General features: G+C 47.4%; 1 protein-coding gene across 8 annotated transcripts in view; it reads left to right on the forward strand.

Moving 5' to 3' along the window:
• The window catches only part of NCOR1 (nuclear receptor corepressor 1), a 206,427-nt gene that overhangs the window by 60,705 nt on the left and 122,215 nt on the right, over nucleotides 1-23,507 (forward strand). For 7 of the 8 annotated variants that reach the window (XM_040423363.1, XM_040423371.1, XM_040423365.1 and 4 more), the window contains exons 3-6: nucleotides 1,896-2,002; nucleotides 18,013-18,202; nucleotides 19,303-19,482; nucleotides 21,897-22,010. In XM_040423363.1, the coding sequence (XP_040279297.1) occupies nucleotides 1,896-2,002; nucleotides 18,013-18,202; nucleotides 19,303-19,482; nucleotides 21,897-22,010 (591 nt within the window). The remainder of the gene's footprint in view (nucleotides 1-1,895; nucleotides 2,003-18,012; nucleotides 18,203-19,302; nucleotides 19,483-21,896; nucleotides 22,011-23,507) is intronic. The other variant, XM_040423369.1, reaches the window with a different exon arrangement.

The raw sequence follows: 23,507 nt of genomic DNA on the forward strand, positions 1-23,507 counted from the left end.
ACCGCAAAAAATGTAGTGCATGCACTCCTTTTTTGTGGTGCGGATCACATTCAAGTGAATGGGTCCGCGGTCTGCATGCGGCGGCCCCACGGTCGGTGCCTGTGCATTGCGGACCGCAATTTGTGGTCCGGGCAGCACACAGTCGAATGCATGAGCCCTTAGTCAGATACATCAGATACTGGTGACACCCAGCAGTACCTTTACTGCAGACTGCTGGCAATTTATTTGTAAACTTCTAGCAGGAATAATACAGGAACGTCACAACATATAGATAAGAATAGATGCTCCAGAATTGAATGCATGTAGTTACTAAAACGGACACGTCAGGAGAGGGGACAGCTCCTCTTTGAATACTATGGCATCATGGCCAGGAGTGCCACCTATAGCATCACTGATGACATTAAGGCACCTAGAGACATGTATACACATAGCTTTTAAAAACAAATTATTTCTCAAGATGAGTGAGTGCTGCCTGCATCGCTTACTACACTATTTCCATCCTTTCCTACATAGTCCAGTCAAATATTTAATGTTCCCAAAGTAAGGACATGCTTCATGCACACAGCAGAGCTGTACATGGAATCCCTATGGCCCCATCCTCTGTGTTGCCACGTGGTTTGTCAGTATTGCACCATATTGTGCAGGGTTTCCTCTAGAAGCAATATTTCTCGGGGTAGATCTACTTGAACACGGTGCATTCCCCCCCCACCGTTCTATGCGACTCCAGTAGGAAACACTTCTGACTGTATTTGGAGGCATAAGGCTAAATGCACACGATCAGGATTGCGTGCAGCTTTTCATGCAGAAAACCCGCACTGTAGGTCATGTACATTGCATTCTATGAGAATTTGAAATTCTCATGCACACGATGAGCGGATTTTGACCTACGGTGCGGATTTTAAAATCCCCAGCATGTCAGTTTCATTTTTCCTGACCGGATTTTCTCCATTCACTTCAATGGTACAGGAAAATCGGCATGCAGAAAATCCACACCAATTGATGCGGATTGTCCGCACATAAATCCTGAACATGTGCATTTACCTTAAGGAAGAATAATATTGGTGGCCCATAGACCATGGCTATATATAATTTGGAGCTTGTATTCAGTTAAAGGGGTTGTCCGGGTTCAGAGCCTTCATACCCATAATTTCACCCAGACAGCCCCTTGATGTTGGCATCGGAGCATTTTATCCGATGCTCTCCCTTCCCCTGCGCAGGACAAGGGCTCTTTTATTTACAATAACACACGCTCGGCTCTGATGAGCGTTTTACAGGCTAGGCAGCACTAAAGCCCACCCATCAGTGCCGGTGACGTCACTGGGCTCACTGCTGGGCGGAAGCCTCCGCCTGGCAGCCCTAAGGAGAGCCCGGTTTGAACTGCTCCGATGCTCAAGATAGGGGGGCTGCCTGGGTGAAAATGGGGATATGTCCGGGTTCAGCTCTGAACCCGGACAACCCCTTTAATAGTCATGGAAAGGGTTTATTAGTGTAGGGCAATACATTTTTATACTTTTAAGGCAAGGTATACACTTTGTTTAAGACCCCGCTGGGCTTTCCATTGGGGTATACGATCCCCAAAATGGCATTCTGTCATGTTCTATTCTGTCTGGCAACAAAAAGCCACAAAGTTATGGAAAATAGGTCAAATGGAGTCTGAAGAAGAATTATTTTAAATGTGCTTAATTGAAGTTAATGTACCTGTAATGGTCTACATCTGAATACCATTTAAGTAGGTGTAGCCCCCTTCCTAATCACAAAATATCCAACCCTTGGTTCACACCCCCCCCCCAAAAAAATATTTTAAAAAATGCCGCTTTCAGTTTATTTATATTTTTTTGTAGCAAATGTAGCCTAGTGGGATATGTACTATACCAATGTGTTTTCTTTATTTTTAGGAGTTTTCTATCCCCGAGTACCGAAATGCTCACTTTGAAGCTTTGCAGCAACAACAGCTTCGAAGACGCCCGTCTTTGCTCTCTGAATTTCATCCTGTGTCAGAGCGGTAAGTGTTGTAAACTTATGTCATGGATCTTTATATAGGGTATAATCTCTTTTGTATTAAAGGGTATTATTCTTCCAGCTATTCATCATGATTTTTAAAAAAACTAAAACTAGAAAATTTGCACAAAAATGTAAAAAAAAAAAAAAAAAAGCATTTCCTCCCTTCATCTTTTTTTGCTTTGATCCTGTTTTATATCAACTTGAAATTAAAATTAAGAAATGAGTAAATCTGTGTCCCATCAGCTCGGCATGTACCTACCTTTCCCTTTAAAGAGGACCTTTCACAGGATACATGTATTGAAATTGTTATATTACCTTACAGTGCGGCACCCTTTCCATGTCCGCTGTGGTCCCCGTTTGTTTTTGCGCCTCATATGCTAATGAGGCGATTCAGTTCAACTAGGCGGGGACTTGAATTTGTCCTGGGTGCGGTTATCTTCTCCCTGGCTGCGAGCACATCCAATCAGAGCGCCCCGCTCTTAGCCAGGGAGAAGGAGCTCAAGTTCTCACGAGATTCGCAGGAACTTGAGCTTTTACACATCCCGAGCTGTGCGCCATCTTGGAGTCCCCGGAGGCGGCATAGACAGCAGCTGGAAATTAAAGGGGATGTCTGGCCTATTAATTATTTATTTATTTATTTTTAAAGTGGATCAAAATGGTGTAAAATAAGTAATGCTCTTTATCGATCCCCCGCCGATCCTGACAGTAGCTTAGGGTATTGGTCGTCAGCATCATAGAGGCATATAATGCTCTGCTTTAGGGTCAGTAGACCTGTGGTCCGGCTGGGTCAGTTGCCTGTAATATGGGTGCATACCTGCACCTATAATATGCCCATGTGAAACAGGCTTTCTAAAAAGTCTGGGACAAGTTTAATCAGAGAAAGGAATAATACAAGTGAACAGTACGATTGTGTCGTGTTCAGCAATCAACCTAACAAATACCCTAATGATCCAAATGGTTAAAGTAAATTCAGTGAATCTGGAATCTAAGTCTTAAAGGAGTTGTGCCACTAGTACAACAGATATCGCTGTTATATCACGGTGCCAGTAGCTGAAGGGGCGACCCTGCTGGAATGGACCGAGGGTGAAGACGGCTGTGGTAAGAGAGAGGCTTCTCCAGCCCTACGTCCCCGTCCCCCCCGGTCTCCTGCGTGCCTGACCCCCATACTGGGCCTCTAGTCCCCTGCTGGATCTATGCTGGCACCTGCAGAGCGGCAATCTCCTTCTGCCTTACCCCCCCCCCCCCCCTGCCTGGCTCCCATAGACATGCAGCCAGTGGCTGTCTCCACAGCCAGCTACAGAAGCGGCAACATAGTTTATTTCTACCACAGGCACCCGGTCTCTGGGTCCCCCCCATCTCCTACCGGAGTGTTGCTCAAGGCCTGCCTGACGGCTGTGGAGTGAGGCCTCGCCTCCGGCCGACATTGGTACTCTGGTGCGACCGGGCGCCGCAAAAATCTTAGCCCAGGCTCCGCGGCCTGCTAGGCCGCCATTCCGGGTCCCTGACTCTTCCGGCCGGCGGGGTGGGCTCCCGCGGCCGGCAAGCCGCCATTCCGAGCCCCTGACTCTTCCGGCCGGCGGGGTGGGCTCCCGCGGCCGGCAAGCCGCCATTCCGGCCGGCGGGGTGGGCTCCCGCAGCCGGCTTTGGGCTTGACTTCAGCAGGCCCCGGCCGACCGTCGGTGCCGGTCGGTGGGGCTCCGCAAATTGTGGCCCAGGCTTCGCGGCCTGCTGGGCCGCAATTCCGACCGGCCCGCGGGGTGGGCACCCGCGGCCGGTTTGATGCGCCACTCCGCCTGAGGTTCCGGCGGTACATGCCGGGCGCCGCAAATTTAGACCCCGGCTTCACGGCCTGCTAGGCCGCAAAATTCCGGCCTCTGGTGGAGGGGCGAATTTTTCCCCGCCGGGAGGTTCCTCCGCCCCCAGGGGATCGCAGCGCCGCCCTCCAGGCCGGATCCATGTTAACCCTTTTGGGTACAGGCCGGCTCCCAATGGGCCTGTATGGCTGGCCCCCCCCTTTTTCCTGACTATCTGTGCCCCTATATGGTGGCCCCCTTTAGCCTCAGAGAGGCTGTGTTTTTAATAAAAAAAAATAAAAATAAAATATAATATACACTGCGTGCAGAATTATTAGGCAAATGAGTATTTTGACCACATCATCCTCTTTATGCATGTTGTCTTACTCCAAGCTGTATAGGCTCGAAAGCCTACTACCAATTAAGCATATTAGGTGATGTGCATCTCTGTAATGAGAAGGGGTGTGGTCTAATGACATCAACACCCTATATTAGGTGTGCATAATTATTAGGCAACTTCCTTTCCTTTGGCAAAATGGGTCAAAAGAAGGACTTGACAGGCTCAGAAAAGTCAAAAATAGTGAGATATCTTGCAGAGGGATGCAGCACTCTTAAATTGCAAAGCTTCTGAAGCGTGATCATCGAACAATCAAGCGTTTCATTCAAAATAGATAACAGGGTCGCAAGAAGCGTGTGGAAAAACCAAGGCGCAAAATAACTGCCCATGAACTGAGAAAAGTCAAGCGTGCAGCTGCCAAGATGCCACTTGCCACCAGTTTGGCCATATTTCAGAGCTGCAACATCACTGGAGTGCCCAAAAGCACAAGGTGTGCAATACTCAGAGACATGGCCAAGGTAAGAAAGGCTGAAAGACGACCACCACTGAACAAGACACACAAGCTGAAACGTCAAGACTGGGCCAAGAAATATCTCAAGACTGATTTTTCTAAGGTTTTATGGACTGATGATAATGAGAGTGAGTCTTGATGGGCCAGATGGATGGGCCCGTGGCTGGATTGGTAAAGGGCAGAGAGCTTCAGTCCGACTCAGACGCCAGCAAGGTGGAGGTGGAGTATGGTTTGGGCTGGTATCATCAAGATGAGCTTGTGGGGCCTTTTCGGGTTGAGGATGGAGTCAAGCTCAACTCCCAGTCCTACTGCCAGTTTCTGGAAGACACCTTCTTCAAGCAGTGGTACAGGAAGAAGTCTGCATCCTTCAAGAAAATCATGATTTTCATGCAGGACAATGCTCCATCACACGCGTCCAAGTACTCCACAGCGTGGCTGGCAAGAAAGGGTATAAAAGAAGAAAATCTAATGACATGGGCCTCCTTGTACCTGATCTGAACCCCATTGAGAACCTGTGGTCCATCATCAATGTGAGATTTACAAGGAGGGAAAACAGTACACCTCTCTGAAACAGTGTCTGGGAGGCTGTGGTTGCTGCTGCACGCAATGTTGATGGTGAACAGATCAAAAACTGACAGAATCCATGGATGGCAGGCTTTTGAGTGTCCTTGCAAAGAAGGTGGCTATATTGGTCACTGATTTGTTTTTGTTTTGTTTTTGAATGTCAGAAATGTATATTTGTGAATGTTGAGATGTTATATTGGTTTCACTGGTAAAATAATAATTGAAATGGGTATATATTGTTTTTTGTTAATTTGCCTAATAATTATGCACAGTAATAGTCACCTGCACTCACAGATATCCCCCTAAAATAGCTAAACTAAAAACAAACTAAAAACTACTTCCAAAAATATTCAGCTTTGATTTAATGAGTTTTTTTGGGTTCATTGAGAACATGGTTGTTGTTCAATAATAAAATTAATCTCAAAAATACAACTTGCCTAATATTCTGCACTCCCTGTATATATATATATATATATATTTCTATTGGGACTGCGCAGGACGCTGCAGCCTCATCAGTAGTGCTGCATGTCTGCATGCCCTCTTTCCACAGGCGGCATAGTTTGCGCTCCCAACCTGTGTCGGTGCTAGGGCATTTCCCCTTTTAGGCAGTTTTCCTGCCCTCTTCCAGGATACGGCGTGGCCAAGTGCATGCGGCCCTTCGTTGCAGGCATTCATCATCTCTGCAGTTATGGTGCCTGCCATGTGCATCCCCCCCCTCCTAGGCGGGATACTGCACTCTCCCTGGCTGCCGGCTGGCCATGTGCATGACCCCCTTTTAGGCGGAATGCTGCACCTTCAGGATACGGTGCTGGCCATGTGCATGACCCCCTTCCTAGGCGGAATGCTGCACTCTCTATGGATTTGCTGCCGGCCATGTCGTGACCCCCTTCTCTAAGCGGAATGCTGCACTCTCACTGGATTCACTGCCGGCCATGTGCGTGACCCCTTCCTTGGGCGGAACGCAGCGCTCTCACTGGATTCGCTGTCGGCCATGTGCGTGACCCCTTCTTAGGCGGAACGCTACCTCTCACTGGATCTGTTGCCGATCGTGTGCATGACCCCCCTTTTTAGGTGGAATACTGCACTTCACCGGATTCGGTATGGCTATGTGCACGACCCCCTTCCATAGGCGGAACGCTGCACTCTCTGATGGGCTATGATGAACTTATGTACTATGTTACTATGCTGCACTCTCTCTGGTTCGCTGCGGCCATAGGCATGATTCAGGCAGCATAAATACATCCCTCTGTCTGTGGTTGTTTTCTCGCAGGTACGTTGCTGGCCATGTGTAAGTACCCCATACATGGCGGGGTGCTTGCACTCTCGCAGGATCCGCTGTCAGCCATATGCATGACCCTATTCCGTGGGCGGTGTACGCACTCTCGCTGGATTCGCTGCCTGCCATGGGCATGCCTTCCTTCTCAGGTGACATTACACACATTCTCACTGACTGTGTTTGTCTCTCCAGTACGTTGCTGGCCATGTGTATGACTTCCATACATGGCGGGTGCAACGCACTCTCCTGGATGAGATGCTGACCATGTGCATTACCCCCCTTTTTTCTGGGCGGCATGCTACACTCTCACCGGATACCTTGCTGGCCATGAGCATGGCCCTCTAACATGGGTGGAACGCTTGCACTCCCATTGGATATTGGTGCTGGACTTGTGCGTGACCACCCTTGTTCCATGGGCAGAATTTGGCACGCTCATGAGATTCACGGCTGTCCTTGTATGGCTGTACTGGACTTGTACATGTCCCCTTCATTGGCAGAGTAGTAGCACTCTCGCTAAATCAGTGTTGGGTGTATTATTGCACACTCACTTAATGCTAGGATAACCCTGTGCATGTTCCCCTTTCACTAGGTGGACCTCCTGCTGGATTATGGGTATGTCCTGCTTCTCTGAAGTAGGTACGGCCTTAGGCATCACTCCCTTTTGGGACCGGCCTTTGCACTCTTGCAGACTGCAGTTTGCCAGATACAATTTCCCCCCTTTCGGGGGGGACTGCTTGCGTTCCATCGCATGCTATACTAGGCTTGTGCATAACTCCCTTTCAGGTTGCACTTTGCAATTCCGTACATGCTGTGGCACTCTGTGGCGAGCCCCCTTTTTCGCTGAATTAACCTTTTTGCAGTAAGCGAACGTTCTTGTGCGTTGTTTGGGCCGTTTATGCCTTCTCCTCCTGTAGGTGGGTTGGCCTTCTCACTGCTTACGGGCTGCTCGTACGTATGCCTCACCTGCTTCCTGCGGCATACTTTTGTTTTCTTGGGATACGATGCTGGCCGCAAGCCTTGCACTCGTCTCTAAGGAGTTCATTCTGTCCACCTGACCCGGAGGGCTCTACTTGCTCTCTGCTGCACGGAGCTGGGTGGTACTCATTCATTTAGTTGGCCCTTCATCCAGGGAGTGTTCGTGGTTCCTAGATGCGTGCCCATTCGTCCTTCCGCGGTATTGCTTCCCTGCGTTAGTGGTCACATGGTCGGGAGTGCTGTTGTCTGGAGCGCCCTCGAATTCTTCGTTGGCTCTGGCAGGACTGCGGTTCCCTTGCCTGCTGCAATTTCCTCCTCTTCGGGATGTAGTGTGGTATGAGTCCTTCCTCTTGGCGCCTCTACGCTTCAGTCTGATCTGCTACCAGGTGCGGGCCGCTTTTCTCGGGGAAAGTCACCCAAATTCTCTTGGTGCTCGATTACCCAGGTCCGGAGGACCTCCACCTTGGGTTCTCAGGGTATTCGCCTTCTGCGAGGCGGTGGTGAACCGGGCATCTCACAGTGTAGCAGGGTTCTGCTTTTGAGCTGTCCTATGGCTTCCCTGTTGCCCACTCCTCCTTTCGATTGGAGGGTGTTATGCCGGCCTCTGTCTCGACTACCTTATCTCGCCGGCTCTGTTTGGCTCCGCTCGGTACAGATCACTCCGATGTGGCTTCTGTCCCGCAGACTTCAGAGGCTGTTCCTTCACTGTCCTCCCTCTGGGGAGAGCATGGTTGTTCATGTGGATGGTTCCGGTGTTCCTTTTGGCCTCGTACTGTCTCCCTTGTCCACACTGGCTGTATTAGCTGTGCCTATTTACCGAGTCTACGCGTTCTGTCCTCCCGCTGAGTGCAGATTGCGTGGTCCATTCTAAGTCAATGGTCTGCTGTAGACTTACCTTCTCGGTAACTTGGGGGACTACCTTTCGGTCCAGATTGTCCTTTGATCTCCCACACCGGGACTGTAGAACATGGCTACATCAGCATGGACTTTAGCCTGTCTTGTCCTGGCATCTGGCGGATGCTGGGCGGGCCTTTGGTTCCTTTCAGTCTGTCCTTCTACTCCCCCGCTAGGGTGGATACGGGACAACGTTGCCCGGGGCCGACGGGACCAGTTTTGTCGACTTCTGCCCGTGTTACTGGTCTGCGCCTGATCACATTGGTTTTTTTTCGCCCGCTTGCCAGGCGACTCCAGCGGGTTTGCTACTGTCCGCTCCTGGCTGTATTCGTCCAGGATCTGTCGTAAGACTTATGGTTCTTTTGTCTGGGGTTCTGTGGGAAGCTGTGCATTCCCCACTCTGACCTTTTCTCTCCCCATGGTTCTGTCTTTTTTTTTTTTTTTTTTCCAGTCCGGCCTGGACTGGGACTGGGATTCCTTTACTTGAGGTGTCAAGTGTCAGCGCTGTTCTTCCTCTTCCAGCGTTCCCGGCCCTCTGGGCCTGTCAAGACCTTCTTACTCGAAATGGCTCTTTGGTTCCTCTGTACTGTCCTTCGGTATCGCCCTGGGAACTTCATACTGAGCTCTCGGTGCTCCAATCTTGTCCTTGGAGCCGTTACAGAAGTTCTCTCTACCCCGTCTGTCCTGTACGGTTGTGTTTCCGTATCAGTCGTGTCTCTGACTGGGGCCTGAATGGCCCCTTTTTGTTCTGAGCCTTATGTCTTTTCCAGGACAGGGCTGTTCTACATCCCGTTCCTTCCTTCTGAAGGTGGTGTTTGCCTTTCGCTTCAACACTTCACCGATTTGGACGTTGTTTGGGCCTTGCCGGTTTTACTTGGAGATCTCCGACTCTTGTCGACGTTTGGTCTCTTGGGTTTCCTGGAGGTCCGCACTTAGAGTTGACGGACTCCAGGGTGGTTTTCCTCCGCCTTATCAGATTGGCTATTGCTGAGGTTACCGCACCGAGGGCAGGTTTCTGCCTTTGCTGTCACCGTTCATTTCACCAGAGCGATCGGTGCCTCCTGGGCCGGAGACATTGGGCTTCGGCCATGCATTTGAGCAGGGCGGCCACAGGTCTTCCGTGCACGCTTTACAGAGTTCTACAGGGTGCATACTCTGGCTTCGGCGTATGCTGCCTTGGTCCGCCTGGGTCTGCAGGCGGAGGTTCCTTGATGCCTTCGGGTGCTTCGCCTTGGAGCTGTGGTCCCTCCCCTTTTGGACTGCTTTTGAACGTCCCAAGGTCTTCTGTGTCCCCCAAGGAAACTGGGCGAGAAAACGAGATTTTTGTATAACTTACCAGTAAAATCTCTTTCTCGCTCTTTCCTTGGGGGACACAGCACCCACCCATTCATTGTTTTTCTCTACACGGTTTCCGAGTTTGTGTTACCCGTTGGGTAGTTGGCTTGTTGGTTCCTTGTTGGACTTTGCCTTTTCTCACTGCTTGGACACGCAACTGGCAGTCTCTCTCTCCAGGCTGAGGGTATAGCTGTGGAGGAGGGGCTTAACAGCTTTCACTTAGTGTCACGCCTCCTATGGAGATGAGCTATACCCAAGGTCTTCTGTGTCCCCCAAGGAAAGAGCGAGAAAGAGATTTTACTGGTAAGTTATACAAAAGTCTCGTTTTTCCCAAATACCACCGTTCATGAAATCTTCCTCATTCTAAAGTTATTGATCTACCGTTGTGCCACGTGGCAAATCAGTTTTGATTTTTAGTTGCTGTAGGTTGCGTCCTGCGTTGGAGCCTTTTCATGTGGGACATAAGAAGCCTCATTGGTAAGAAGGGGTGTGGTTAGTGTCACATGATCTGATGTCAGAACACATGATCTCATTGCCCTAAGGCATGATGGGACGGCAGACACATGACAAACCAGGAAGTGGGATTCAAACATGGGGTATAAGAGAAAACTGCAAATGAGGTCAATAAAATAAAATAAAAAATCCAAAGAGAAATGAGAGCTTTAGCAATTAATGAAAATACAAATAGTTTGACACTACCCCTTTAAGGTACCCATACATATTAGCGTATTGTCCACCGAACCCACTGAGAATGGCAGGTTTGGCGGACAGTCTAATGTGTATGGAGAGCTCCCAAATCTCCCCCGTAGATTGTCGTGTTGGGGAGAGAAGGATTCTGTATACTGAATATTTTTCTGATCCTTTTGTTCTCCTAGAACAGGGATGGCCAACCTGTGGCTCTCCAGCTGTTGTAAAACTACAACTCCCAACATGCCCTGTTGTAGGCTGATAGCTCTAGGCAGTCTGGGCATGCTGGGAGTTGTAGTTTTGCAACAGCTGGAGAGCCTCCGGTTGGCCATCCCTGTCCTAGGAGATAATCCACCTCCAGAAGTGTTTGTCAGCGGCTCTTTCCCCATTGACAGCACATAAATACTTAGCTGAACCAGACGTGGATGTGTACAGCAGTTAAGCAATTGTTCGACCAACAGCTATTGGATAAGTATGGCCAATTATACACTTGGTTCTGTGCGTCATCGGGAAACCTCGTGAAGCCACTTACATGCCCAAAGTGTAGAGCAGCAGTCCTCCTGATGTAATCCTTGAGGATGCTAGTGCAGGGAATAGTATTAAAGGGGTTATCCAACCCCTAAAATGCCCGGGCCCTTCATACTGGTCAGGCTACTTTCACATTAGCGGTTTTTTTTTCCGGATCCGTCATGGATCTGCAAAAACGCTTCCGTTTGTAATATGTCTTCTATAGCCATGACGGATCCGTATTGAACATCATTCTATTGTCAGAGAAAACGGGTCAGTCCCTATTGACTTACATTGTGTGTCAGGACGGATCCGTCCGCGATGGGGATGCAACCAAACTGAACGGAATGCATTTTGGTGCATTACGTTCAGTTCAGTTTTGTCCCCATTGGCATTGAAGCGTTTTCTTCCGCTATTGAGATCCTATGACTGATCTCCATAGCGGAATTGAAACCGCTAATGTGAAAGTAGCCTCATACTTACTCTGCTCCCTGCCACCCGCGTCCCTGTTGGCGGATGCTAAGGAGGCTCGTCCCCGTCGCGGCCTGCTATTGGCTGACAACAATCCACTTCCCGTCGTTGGATGTGTTGATCTGCTGCAATTGGGAGATGTAGCGGTGGCCATGCGGGTATCAGAAGCAATGCGGGTGCCAGGGAGTGGGGTAAGTATCACCAGCATGAGGGGCCCGGGCATTTTGGTGGTCATTGTAGGGGTTGGATAACCCCTTTAACAGAGGGCTGGAGAGCTAAATGCTTAACATGATTTTAGGGCTCATGCATACGACCGTAGTTTTGGTCTGCATCTGCGGACCCTTTTATTTCAATAGGGCTGCAAAACTTGTGCTGTTCACATCCGTATTTGCGTTCCGCGGCCTTGAAAAAAGATAAAACATGTCCTATTCTTGTCCGTGTTGCGAGTTTAAAAATAAATCGCGGCATGCGCATGGCTGGGATATATGTTTTGCAGATCCATGTCTCACGGACTGCAAAACGGATACGGTGGTGTGCATGAGCCCTTATGTTGAGCTTTATACTTAGAATTAGATTTTCCTACTCTGCAATATATGTTTATCTCTGCTTTCTCTGGTATTTTGCATTGTACAGTGCCTTCACATTGCACTTGCAATGTACTTTAGATTTATCAAACCAGTGTAACGTAGAACTGGCTTAGTTACTCGTAGCAACCAATCAGATTCCGCCTTTCATTTTTGGCAGCTGCTTTGAAAAATGAAAGGTGGAATCTGATTGGTTGCTATGGGCAACTAAGCCAGTTCTACTTTACACCAGTTTGATAAATCTCCCCCATACTTTCATGCCTATAGGTGACGTATGGCACTGTATGCCTGCATAGTGGCATCTGTTGGGGACTACTCCCAGTGTGTTTCAAAATGATATTGCCCTGTTCTAAACTGTAGGTGTCGGGATGTACAGCGCTGCTTTTATTTTGCCAAAAAGATAGCCCTCCCTTGGTATCAGCAGCACCCCGTCCTTCATCCATGTGGCCCTCACTGCTGACTCGGATGTCATGAAAAGATGCAGGAGAAACGTGGTGTAGTGCTGAGGACAATTGTCACTTTGTGCAGTCGTAGGGTATGTGGTTTCAGCTGTGCCTTCGTTTATGAGACGGACTCCCTCCAAAGGATCTGTTACCTGCTAAGGTGGGTATTTTATTTATCTAAAGTCACATTGCTTAAAGGCAGCAGGAATTCTTCAGCTGGAAATGTGCGCCTTCAAACCACACAGGAATGTTCTCCAAGTCTGACGGGTTGCTTGCTCGACAAATCTGGTTTCCTTATAAAATAGACCGCCAACCGCTGAGCAGAAATGTGCTCCCCCAGAATGTAGTAATGCAAATTGCTTCTTAGCCACATCGTGAATAAATATTAGTTTTGAAATTATCGTGCTTGATAAATGAAAACCTGGAACTTATCACAGAGTGAAAAAAAAATAATGGTATACATACTTATCAATGCTGCAACTATTAATATGAAGCTACTAAGACTCGGCATCTGCCTCAGATTATTAAAACGAGGACATGCTAACCTGTTCGCCTCTTGATGGGGTTATCTATATGCCCCGTGATCCTGTTTGGATGTCATACAGGGGGGCACAATGTCGTCGTTAGTTTTATATGTCCGTTTATTTACCTGTGGAGAAGTAAAAAAAAAAAAAAAAAACTTCAACTTAAAGGGGTTCTGCAGTTCTTTTAAACTGATGATCTATCCTCTGGATAGATCATCAGCATCTGATCGGCGGGGGTCCAACACCTGGGACCCCTGCCGATCAGCTGTTTGAGAAGGCAGTAGAGCCGTGGCATTCTCGCTGTTTACCGCAGGCCCAGTGACGTCACGACTAGTATCACTGGCCTGAGCGCGGCTAAGCTCTATTCAAGTGAACAGAGCCTAGCCCCCACCCAGGCCAGTGATACTAGCAGTGATGTCACTGGGCCTGATGGAAACTGAGAAAAGGCTGCGGCGCTCCTGGCCGATCAGATGCTGATGATCTATCCAGAGGATAGGTCATCAGTTTAAAAGAACTGCAGAACCCCTTTAAAGGGCCATGACTAATGTAAAAAATGAAAATCAGACATATAGTAGATAACAATCTCTTTCTATCAAAGCTAGAACCAGCCCTGTTCCTCGCATGGATCCAGAGATCTCCACATACATTGCTCCAATTGTCTTCTAGATTCTGTTCAGTCTGGCAGCTCAGGGGGCTTGTCCTTTCTGCTGCAGCTCTCTCCCTGTAACAGCTTCTAACAGAACATATGGCTGGTTTAAAGATTTAAACTGAGCACGTTTGACCAGCTCAGTGAAACGGACAATAAAAAAAGGAATAGATCAAACAGCAGATGGTACTATACAGATACATTTTATTGAATTGCTTACTGGCTATACTACATTTTTAGTTATATTCAATTACAAGGTATTCAGATCCAGGTGCTGGTTTGAAAAATGTACTTCATTCTGTGATTTGAGGGGTCATTTTTGTTTGGGGGAAGAACATTTGCTAAAGGTCTCATGTATCATCTGCTTGGTGGGCTGTATCATTGTGGTGACAAGCACCCAGAGTAATTGTAATGCAGCTTTGCATTTTTTTAACCACCTGTTTTGGGAACAGCACTTAACTGCTCGGACATAATGGGAAGAGGGAGGGCCTGCTTTAGCTGCTCATACCTCCTGATTGGTAGCAGCTCGAGAATATGGGACTGGTCTTGTTTGCCATTCCTGGTTTTCATACAAGACCAAAATGAAAGCATTAGCACAACATAAGCAGGAGATAGCACTGTTAGAAATAAAGTCGGGAATAAACAACGTAAAACCTGCTTTTACTTCAGCTACATCCACTGCCTCCCGATTTCTAACACTGGTATCTCTTTCCTGTACTTAAGAGGACCTTTCATGGGTCCAAAAAATATGAACTTAGTAGGCTACATAGAGCGGTGCCCAGGGATCTAAGTGCACTTAATATTATTCCTGGGACGCTGCTCCGTTCGCCCGCTGTGGCCCCGGTATTTTCAACATTCAGAGCAAGGAGGAGGAGACGCCAGCGTCTCTCCTCCTCCCTGACAGCAGCGCTGTCCAATCGCAGCTCAGAGCCAGGGATGTTTTTTTTCTTCTCCCTGGCTCTGAGCTCTGCGCTCTGCGCTGAGATTGGACAGCGCTGCTGTCAGGGAGAAGGAGACACTGGCGTCTCCTCCTCCTTGCTCTGAATGTTGAAAATACCGGGGGCCACAGGGGACGAACGGAGCAGCGCCCAGGAATAATAGTAAGTGCACTCAGATCCCTGGGCGCCGCTCTATGTAACCTGCTACTTAGTTCATATTCTTTGGACCCATGAAAGGTCCTCTTTAAGATAGTGCTGTTAGGCCTCTTTCACACTTGCGTTGTCCGGATCCGGCGTGTACTCCACTTGCCGGAATTACACGCCGGATCCGGAAAAACGCAAGTGTACTGAAAGCATTTGAAGACGGAACCGTCTTCCAAATGCGTTCAGTGTTACTATGGCACCCAGGACGCTATTAAAGTCCTGGTTGCCATAGTAGGAGCGGGGAGCGGTATACTTACAGTCCGTGCGGCTCCCGGGGCGCTCCAGAATGACGTCAGAGCGCCCCATGCGCATGGATGACGTGATCCATGTGATCACAGGATCCATGCGCTTGGGGCGCCCTGACGTCACTCTGGAGCGCCCGGGGAGCCGCACGGACGGTAAGTACACTGCTCCCCGCTCCCCACTACACTTTACCATGGCTGCCAGGACTTTAGCGTCCCGGCAGCCATGGTAACCACTCTGAAAAAGCTAAATGTCGGCTCCGGCAATGCGCCGAAACGACGTTTAGCTTAAGGCCGGATCCGGATCAATGCCTTTCAATGGGCATTAATTCCGGATCCGGCCTTGCGGCAAGTGTTCCGGATTTTTGGCCGGAGCAAAAAGCGCAGCATGCTGCGGTATTTTCTCCGGCCAAAAAACGTTCCGTTCCGGAACTGAAGACATCCTGATGCATCCTGAACGGATTTCTCTCCATTCAGAATGCATTAGGATAATCCTGATCAGTATTCTTCCGGCATAGAGCCCCGACGACGGAACTCTATGCCGGAAGACAAGAACGCAAGTGTGAAAGAGCCCTTATTCTGCTATTATTTGAAAGCTTGGAATGTCAACTTTCAAACCATACTATCCATAGATATGAGCAGCTAAAGCAAGCCCCCTTCCCTTTCAGTCTAAAGGAGGGGGAGCAGTTCCAGAGCTGACAGCTGCAGGACAGAAAAGGGAAAAATAAAATGTATAGAAATTTGACATTATCCCTCATAAGGTGTCTTCCAGAAACTGGCAGTAGGACTGGGAGTTGAGCTTGACTCCATCCTCAACCCGAAAAGGCCCCACAAGCTCATCTTTGATGATACCAGCCCAAACCAGTACTCCACCTCCACCTTGCTGGCGTCTGAGTCGGACTGGAGCTCTCTGCCCTTTACCAATCCAGCCACGGGCCCATCCATCTGGCCCATCAAGACTCACTCTCATTTCATCAGTCCATAAAACCTTAGAAAAATCAGTCTTGAGATATTTCTTGGCCCAGTCTTGACGTTTCAGCTTGTGTGTCTTGTTCAGTGGTGGTTGTCTTTCAGCCTTTCTTACCTTGGCCATGTCTCTGAGTATTGCACACCTTGTGCTTTTGGGCACTCCAGTGATGTTGCAGCTCTGAAATATGGCCAAACTGGTGGCAAGTGGCATCTTGGCAGCTGCACGCTTGACTTTTCTCAGTTCATGGGCAGTTATTTTGCGCCTTGGTTTTTCCACACGCTTCTTGCGAAAAGTTATGTTATTTATACCACACAGTGAACACAGTAAATACATTTCTCAAAATAATGTTAAAATTGCTGTTTTTATCTTTACGCCTAAAAATAACATTTATTTAATATATATATATATATATATATATATATATATAGGTGTATATATATCCGAAAATGGTTTCTAAAGTCTTCCACTAATGCAAAATAAAAGAAAAAAATTAAAAGGTTATGACTTGCTAAAGGGACACAACTGCATTTTTAATCCCTAAGTTGTACACCAACAAACTTTACTTCAGACACATATTAAAAATCTACAATAAAAGTGCAATTTTTGGGAGAGATTTTCCACTTTTATTGTGACTGTTAGGAGGTTAAAGGGGTACTCCTATCACAGGTACATTATGCTGGGGTTGAAATCTGCATGCGCAGACCGGAAAGAAGGATCCAGTATTCTGCTATTTTGAATGATGGAGCCGGCAGTAATACATACCTATGGAAAAAAAATGCCGGATCCGGCATTCAGGCAAGTCTTCCGTTTTTTTCGCCAGAGATAAAACCGTAGCATGCTACGGTTTTCTCTTTTGCCTGATCAGTCAAAATGACTGAACTGAAGACATCCTTATGCATCCTGAATGGATTACTCTCCATTCAGAATGCATGGGGATATGCCTGATCAGTTATTTTCCGGCATTGAGTCCTTTTGATGGAACTCAGTGCCAGAAAAGAAAAACGCTAATGTGAAAGTACCCTAAGGGTACTTTCACACTACCGTTTTTCTTTTCCGGCATAGAGTTCCGTCACAGGGGCTCTATACCGGAAAAGAACTGATCAGGCATATCCCCATGCATTCTGAATGGAGAGCAATCCGTTCAGGATGTCTTCAGTTCAGCCGTTTTGACTGATCAGGCAAAAGATAAAACCGTTGCATGCTACGGTTTTATCTCCGGCGAAAAAAATTGAAGACTTGGCGGAATGCCTGATCCGGCATTTTTGCCCATAGGAATGTATTAGTGCTGCATGCGCAGACCGTTTAAAATGTGAAAAAAAAATACTAGACGGATCCGTCTGTCCGCATGACAAGCGGAGAAACGGATCCGTTCTTGCAATGCATTTGTGAGACAGATCCGCATCCGTCTCACAAATGCTTTCAGTCGCATCCAAATTGGCGGATCCGGCGGGCAGTTCCGACGACGGAACTGCCCGCCGGATTACACTGCTGCAAGTGTGAAAGTAGCCTTAGCTGGATTTATTCTGAAAGCATGTGTCCATCTGTGAAAATAATGGAAGGTGGTTTCAGCGATGATTCGAAGCGGTTTTTGGCTCCAAATCTGCACTGAAACCTGTGCCAAGAATCTGTTCTGTGAACATACCCCAAGTGTTTTTTTCTTTGCCCAGTGAATGTGAATTGGAGGGTAGCTTTAATTCTATGGTGACCTTCCTCACATGTATTCATTGGTTTTGCTGCCCCAAACAGTTTAGATTTTTACATGGAGCCTGCGGGTTGCACACCTGCTTGTTATATACCTGTTAAAGCATATAAAAGTCATAGATGGCGCCCCTCTGAAAAATTCTGTGTGACCTTTTTATTATGTCTCTTGAATTGATGCCATGTAATACCATATCTCCACTGCTGGAGAAATGTAAGGTTTTGTGGAGTTTCCTCAGCTGAGGACGGGGCTGGGGTTTGGGGGGGTGGCCTTACCCATTATAAGGGGGTCTATCTGACTACTATTACCCAGTTAAAGGCATACCAGCCTGTATTTATTCTGTAATGAAGATGCTATGAAAAGCTGAGTGCAGTGAGTGCACCAAATTGTTATGGTTAAATCTTTTTGCAGACCTCAGGACAGGCGATCGGGGTATGAACAGCAGTACCACTCCACTGGGCAGAGCGAGCATGAGGGGCTGGAATCAAAGAGACCTCGGCTAGAACAGGTAGACTCACACTACAGAGTTGCTGCTGCTTCTGTTGTACCTCTTGTATCAACCATCCAGGAGGGACTGCGAGCACAAGGGGATCTGAAAAAGGTAGGTACCAGCTTGTCCCCGGTGCGTGCTATGGAGGAGACTGGTGTGACGAGGTGTCCTGGGCAGCAAACAATATGTAGGTTTAAAGGCTATAGACTCCTTTGGCGGCAATTTTTTTTTTTTATTGCATTCTACTCACTTTTCAATTGGTCTTTATTACACTCTATGTATTTTCAGAGTAGTGGGCTTTCAGTTTACACTGAGCCCTGTCTGTCAGCAGCTGTGTTGGCTCATGTGTAGCCCTTACCTCTGAACTCATCACAGCTCATAAACACTCATTATAGCTCAATTCTTATAAAATAAGTGTTTATGAGCTGTCATGAGTTGAGAGGCAAGTCTGACAGGACTCTGTGTAAGCAGAGATCTGCTCCTCTGCAAATACATAAAAGCTGACAGCTGTACAGAGAAAACTGCTAAAAAGTTTGTAATAAAGACAAATTGAAAAAAAAATATTTTTAGTCCAAAATGAGTAAAATGCAATAATATTAAAAAAAATCACCCAAAGGCTGCATTGTTTGTCTCCTTAAATTTTTTTCCTCCCGTCTTTTTGCTTTCCTAATGTTATTTAAAGTTGTTATCTCATCACAAACAATGGGGGCATATCGCTAAGACCTGCACCTATATAGGGAACGGAGTCCCGCAAGGTGGTGGCTGGAGGACTCGGGTCCGGCCACCACCAAGCATGCTCTCCATAGAAGTGAATGGGAGCACACCACGCATGACCATCCACTTCTTCTATTCACTTATTTGGGCTTGAACGAAATAGCCAAGCCAGCGCTCTGCTCCTTTCGACTGGAGGGTGGCTGTGCATGCGCATTGCGCCCGCCAACACTTTTTAGTGCTCCGTTCTCGATATAGGTGTGGGACCCGCAACTGTCAGACAATGGGGGCTTATCCTAGCGATATTCCCCCATTGTCTGTGATCATGGTAATGACTGCAGTGCCATTGCTGTAGTAAATATGGTGCCCTATGACATGAAAGGCTTGCATTTACCATTATGCTATTTACTTTGTATGTGGCTTTATCTTTGCATGTAATGGCAGTGTTGTATCCCTTCTATTCCTTAGTACTTGCTGTAAGAAATGTTTGTGTTTTAAAGGAACAGGGACTGTCCAGCAAACATGAGGCACCCTCGCCCCCCCTCCCAGGCCAGCCTAATGATGACCAGGACGCATCTCCCTCCAAACTGTCTAAAGAAGAATTGATTCAAAGTATGGACAGGGTCGACAGAGAAATTGCTAAAGTTGAACAGCAAATTCTGAAACTAAAGAAAAAACAGGTATAGATTTAATTGATATTTTCTACCTGCTTTAATCCCTTCTGACATAGAGGCTGATCGGATCACTTCTGTCAGCTCATTGGACTATTTATTCCTCTATAACCTCCATAGGTGTATTAAAGGGTTTCTGTCAGCAGGAAAATGGTTATTAAGCTGGCTGACAGTGATGTACTAATGTCAGCTGAACATAACTATATTAGTGCCATCTCAATGCGTGCCGCCGTTCTTGAGAAAGAAATAACTTTTATAATATGCAAATGAGCCTCTGGGGGGGGGGGGGGCGTTGCTCCTGCTCCTAGAGCAGTGATGGCTAAGGCTACTTTCACACTTGCGTTCGGAGCGGATCCGTCTGGTGTCTGCACAGACTGATCCGCTCCTATAATGCAAACGATGGTATCCATTCAGAACGGATCCGTCTGCATTATATTTCACAAAAAAAATCTAAGTGTGAAAGTTAGTCAGACGGATCCGTCCAGACTTTGCATTGAAAGTCAATGGGGGACGGATCCGTTTGAGAATTGCACCATATTGTGTCAACTTCAAACAGATCCGTCCCCATTGACTTACATTGTAAGTCTGGACAGATCCGTTTGGCTCCGCACGGCCGGGCGGACACCCGAACGCTGCAAGCTGCGTTCGGGTGTCTGCCTGCTGAGCAGAACGGAGGCCAAGCGGAGCCAGACTGATGCATTCTGAGCGGATCCGCATCCACTCAGAATGCATTGGTAGCTGGACGGATGCGTTCGGGGCCGCTTGTGAGAGCCTTCAAACGGAGCTCACAAGCGGAACCCCGAACGCAAGTGTGAAAGTAGCCTAACCTTGGCTGCTCTCAGAACTCTATAGAAATCAATGGAGCATGCTGGGAGTCGTAGTTTCACCACAGCTGGAGTGCCAAGGTTAGTCATCATTGTCCTAGAGGCTCCGTTCTCCCACCTCTTTCCACGCCCTGCTACACTTGATTGACAGGACCAAGCAGCGCTGGTCTCCTCTTGCCGGCCCTGTCTGCCATGGAAATCTCGTGCCTGCGCCGTCCCGTTGAATATTCGACGCAGGCGTAGTGAGTGAAACCGTCAGCCGGCGAGCGTCGAGTCCTAAACAGTATGAAGTAAGCTCAAAAGCCCCCGTAGTGGCCACTGTTGGCCTCAGAACTTTAAACAGGTTCTCCGGTTTATAATGAATTTTTTTTTTTTTTATCTTTTTATCTGCCCTGGGTAACCCCAATGCCAATTTTGCCCCATTTTCCTGTCTCTCACATCAGCACTTTCTTTCACCGGTTTTCTGCATCATTTCATTTGGGAAATTAAGCAATTTACTCTTTATTTTTGTGGGTGTGTTTTTTTTTTTTCTTTTTTCTTTTTTAAAACATTGCTCATTGGGTACCTAATTTAAGTAGCATGTTGTCTTTATGAAACGGGTTGTGGCAAATGCAGTGATCCCATATACGTTTTTCATATTTTGTTTTAAAAATTTGGATTCTGTTTTTATTCATTTTTCTTGAGTCCTTGTGCGTTTGTTTGATCACTTTTTATAATGTATTCCTGTATATCTTGTATACCAAGGTGTTATATCCCTTTCACTGTAAGGCCTCATGCACACTGCCGTTGTTTTGGTCCGCATCTGCGGCTCGGATGCGGACCCATTCACTTCAATGGGGCTGCAAAAGATGCGGACAGCACTCCATGTGCTGTCCGCATCCGTTGCTCCGTTCCATGGCGCTGCAAAAAAATAACCTGTCCTATTCTTGTCCGTTTTGCGGACAAGAATAGGCAGTTATATCAACAGCTGCCGTGCCGTTCCGCAAATTTCAGAACGCACGCGGATGCCATCCGTGTTTTGCGGATCTGGAATTTGCGGACCTCAAAACGCACAACGGTCATGTGCATGTAGCCTAAGACTGACAGGCTATCTATTAGGCTGTGCCCATGGCATAGAGAGACCCCCTCCCTTACTCTAACTGCCTAGACGCTGTGGTTGCTATTGACTGCAGCATCTAGGGGGTTAAACAGGCAGGATCGGTAGTTATACCACAAGTCTGGTGACAGTCTGAGTGGTTCTCTACCGAAATGGCAAATTAGTCGAATTAATTTGACCCCTCGCCCAGCCCTAGTATGGACTACATTCTCCATAGTAATAACCTGACCGCCTGGCCAAGCCCAACTGCACATTATTGTAGGCTTCTTCCAGATCTTCAGAATAACTGATCTGAAGAAACATCATACATATGTGATAGATGTATATTTGTTACCACTTAGATACGTGTGCACTTACCCCCTCTCTTTGTTGTTACTCTGCAACTCTTACACCAAAATCCAGGAATGCAAATAAACTGTTGCTTCACGATTGGACTAGTCGCTGATTGGAGTTCGGTGCTGTATGATGGAGATTTTTTTTCCCCCACTCTTTATGTAACTTAGCAACAGCTTGAAGAAGAAGCAGCCAAACCTCCCGAGCCTGCGAAGCCCGTCTCCCCTCCACCTGTGGAACAGAAGCATCGCAGCATAGTCCAAATCATTTATGATGAGAACCGGGTAAGTTGCCATTCTCTTCTGTGGTGTACTACTGTAGTCTTGCATATTTTGTTTACTGCTTTTTGGCCTTTTTATAGCCATGCTGGGTTCGGTAAGCCATCCTGGGTTGTACATTGCACTTCTTTTTATAGTTTTTTTTTGCTGTGCATCTACTTTATTTTTTTGCAGTTTTGCATTACCTTGACTCACAAGCCATGATATTTAAAGGCTACTATAGATCTGCCTTTTTAAATCTGGCAGAGGAACAGCCTGCCAAAGATCACCATATTCAGCATAGCCGGATAGGTTTGTGCACCTGGGTCCCCGTTGACTACAATGAGATCCGGCATGCAACAGTTTTTGTCCAGCCGGAACCTGGCACTCGTGCTGGAAACCGTCCGGATCCTATTCTAGTCAGTAGGAGCTAGCGGTGAACTGCACCATCCGACTATGCCGAATATGGAGAAATCCGACAGGCTGGATTTCAAAATGCGGATGTGAAACTAGCCTTATTCACAGGGGGGAGGGTGGTAAATATGCAATTGGGCAATTATGTTATGTAGGGTTATAATTAGAGCAAATTAGAGTAGAGACCTACCTGTATCTGTGCCAAAACGAGCATGCACATGATGAAGTGGTAATGATCCGGCTTCTCAGCAGTGGTAGTAGTTTATTTCATGTGCTTCATTTATCAGTATTAGGGCTAATTCAGACAATTGGACGTGACCACTTTTTAACAACTGTATGAAGGCTTCAGTTCCAGGTCCGACTGCTGGTCTACAGCATCATATACAGTATGCTTGTTATGCTAGCTTCAGTCAGAACTGTGGCCTTAAAGAGATTGGAATGTTACAACAATGTATACCCTATCCGCAGGATTGAGAACGAGGCCCCGTGCTCCCTGTCTGATTGCAGCAGCGGACATTAATGGGGCTGCCGGAGATAGTTGAGTGCCTGTACTCTGCGATATCTTGCTGTCCCATCGAGCCTCTGCCGATCAGATACTTATCCGTTAGCCTGTGGAGGGGGGATACGTTGTGATGGCACAGCCCCTCCAAACAGATACTAAAGTGTGTCTGCATTAGCCCTTATGGTAGTGTTGATAGCTACTACTTTTTCTTTTCTCCATGATTTCACAGTTTGATGGTATTAAATGTGAAGGTGTGATTGTCGCTTTTTAGAGTGCGTTTTGTGTGTAGTTTCCAACCTTTCTTTGACCAAAATGAAGATACGGTTTAGTTTTTTTACATGAAAAGTTTATTCCCATCTCATAAAGCGGTGGCATATTGCTAGGATATGATCGGTCAGGGCCTGACTTGTGGTGCCCCTACTGATCCCCAGAATAAATCTGCCACTGATTCAGCAGCTGAAAATGGGCGCATTCAGTCACATGACCTAGGCTCAGCTCAGCCCCATAGAAGTGAATGGAGCTGAGCACAATACCAAGTACAGCCGCTATATGGTATACGGCGCTATGCTTGGTTTGCAGAGAGAAGGCCATGGCGCTACTGTGAGATC

Source organism: Bufo bufo, chromosome 3 (assembly GCF_905171765.1).
Source record: "Bufo bufo chromosome 3, aBufBuf1.1, whole genome shotgun sequence".
Lineage (NCBI taxonomy): Eukaryota > Metazoa > Chordata > Amphibia > Anura > Bufonidae > Bufo > Bufo bufo.